The 1,842-nt window shown below is 39.4% G+C and overlaps 1 protein-coding gene across 1 annotated transcript in view; it reads right to left on the bottom strand.

Annotated features, from left to right (window-relative positions):
• GK (glycerol kinase) overlaps positions 1-1,842 on the bottom strand; it is a 75,769-nt gene that overhangs the window by 6,965 nt on the left and 66,962 nt on the right. Inside the window, exon 18 of the mRNA XM_077745321.1 lies at positions 424-504. Coding sequence (XP_077601447.1) covers positions 424-504 — 81 coding nt within the window. The remainder of the gene's footprint in view (positions 1-423; positions 505-1,842) is intronic.

Genomic DNA, 1,842 nt, shown 5'->3' with positions numbered 1-1,842 from the left:
AATCAGCCTAGGAAGCAGTGAAATAGATTGAGAAATTAATACAAGTTTTGGTTGGTTCAGGTCATGAAGACAGCCCCCCAAAAAGGTAAAAGAAGACACTAGGTGAAAAAAATTAAATAAAAAGAAGAATCTAGCCGATTTTCTTTTTCATTGAGAAGAAATAATTTTTCTTTTAGAAAACTAAGTTATCCACTGAAGTACCAGGAATACACTTAATAAGGAAAAAAGGGCGGGAAAGAATTAAGTACGTATATATCAACCTGATAACCTACATTTTTAAACTGTTCTCAAAATGTTAGAAGCTCTGGACAGAAGACACTGCTTTTCTTCATAGCAGCCTTACTAAGTGTAAATGGTTACACACTTAAATAAGCTATTTAACATACTAAGGCAAAGCAGTAAGAATAATAAAAACATTTTTACCACTTTCTGAAGACTGAGTTGTAACCCAACCCACTGACTTCATCACAGCTTTCTTCCAGGTAGAGTAACGAATTTCACTTTCTAGAAATAGAAGGTGGGAAAAACATACGTTTGAAAACTAGTTTACTGAGATATTCTACACACCATACTTATGTTCACTCAGCATTTTGAACAAACTTGTTACACGTATTAAAGTAAGCCCCTTGCATGGGGCTTTACCAGAACTCAGACTGGGGAGAGTACGGGTGCCGGCAACGGCCAGGGACTCAGAGACACACCTGCTTGGAAGGTGAAGGGGCAATTGAGCATGGTGTACAGGTAAAGGGAGACTGGGACACAGCCTACCTGTGAGGACCAGGCCACTCACAAATAAGTAGTGATGAATTGGAAAGAAAAATACTATTTGATGTCGTTTCTCTTTTTTGGGGGGGTGCGGTGGGGAGATCTGAAATACAGGGTAGACTGTAATATGGAAAGACTAGAAGGAGAATTATTTTTGGTTTTGCTGAAGGACTGAACAAGTATTGATTTCTCACAAGATTCAAATTGCATTTCTGTGAGACAGGATTTCTTTAAGAAGGAAATCCAGAGGTCTAAACAAAAATGGCTGCCGGCGTGTCCACCCATACCACACTTCTAACAACAGGGACCATGCATGAAGATGTCCCTGTCAGGCCGCTCAGCCTTCCCACAGCACCTGTGACACTGCTCAAGTATCACTTGTTTCAGAAAGCTTTCCAGGACCCTGCTATGCCCCTCCTGTCTTCCCACAGTCCTTCACACCTCAGGCTGTCAGCTACCACAGTCAACTGTCATGGCTTTGTCTCCCTCTCCCAAGATACAGGAGTCCCCTGAAGGGCGAAGACTTGGTCTTGTTCAGCTCTGTATCCCCACGTCGGGACAATTTCTGGCCTGTATTCAACTCTAAAAAAAAAGTTTTCTGGAGAATGAACTGTTTATATGGAGATGGCCATCATGCACGTGTGTNTCCAGGCTAAGGCCTTAAAAAACAGTGAAAAAGGCTCTCCTCAGTAAAGAGTTTTGAAAACTCTTTGTACAAAACTTCCTTGCTCAAGAGCGGGATTAGCATCTCGAGACCATATACTCACTCTGAAGATGGTTTATTAAAAAACTGATTTTTTTTCAGAAGTAGAAATATTTTTTGAACTCCACACTTCATGCAAGTTTAAAACTTAAAAATTACTTAAAGACAGAATATCAGATCTTGAAACACATTTCTACATCAAGTTACATGCTATACTCTCTGACTGTAAAATTATTAGTGTTACTATGAAATTATTAGTGTTACAATCCATTTTTCTTGTCTGTGGGAAGGAATAAAATTAAGAAGCGCTGGCTTAGTCTTCCAGAAAATTAAACACAAATGCATTTGGAAGCTTATTTTCCAGCAGTGTAAAA

Source organism: Crocuta crocuta, unplaced genomic scaffold (genome assembly GCF_008692635.1).
Source record: "Crocuta crocuta isolate KB4526 unplaced genomic scaffold, BGI_CrCroc_1.0 scaffold630, whole genome shotgun sequence".
In the NCBI taxonomy this organism is placed as follows: domain Eukaryota; kingdom Metazoa; phylum Chordata; class Mammalia; order Carnivora; family Hyaenidae; genus Crocuta; species Crocuta crocuta.
This window is presented reverse-complemented; position numbering and strand designations above follow the sequence as displayed.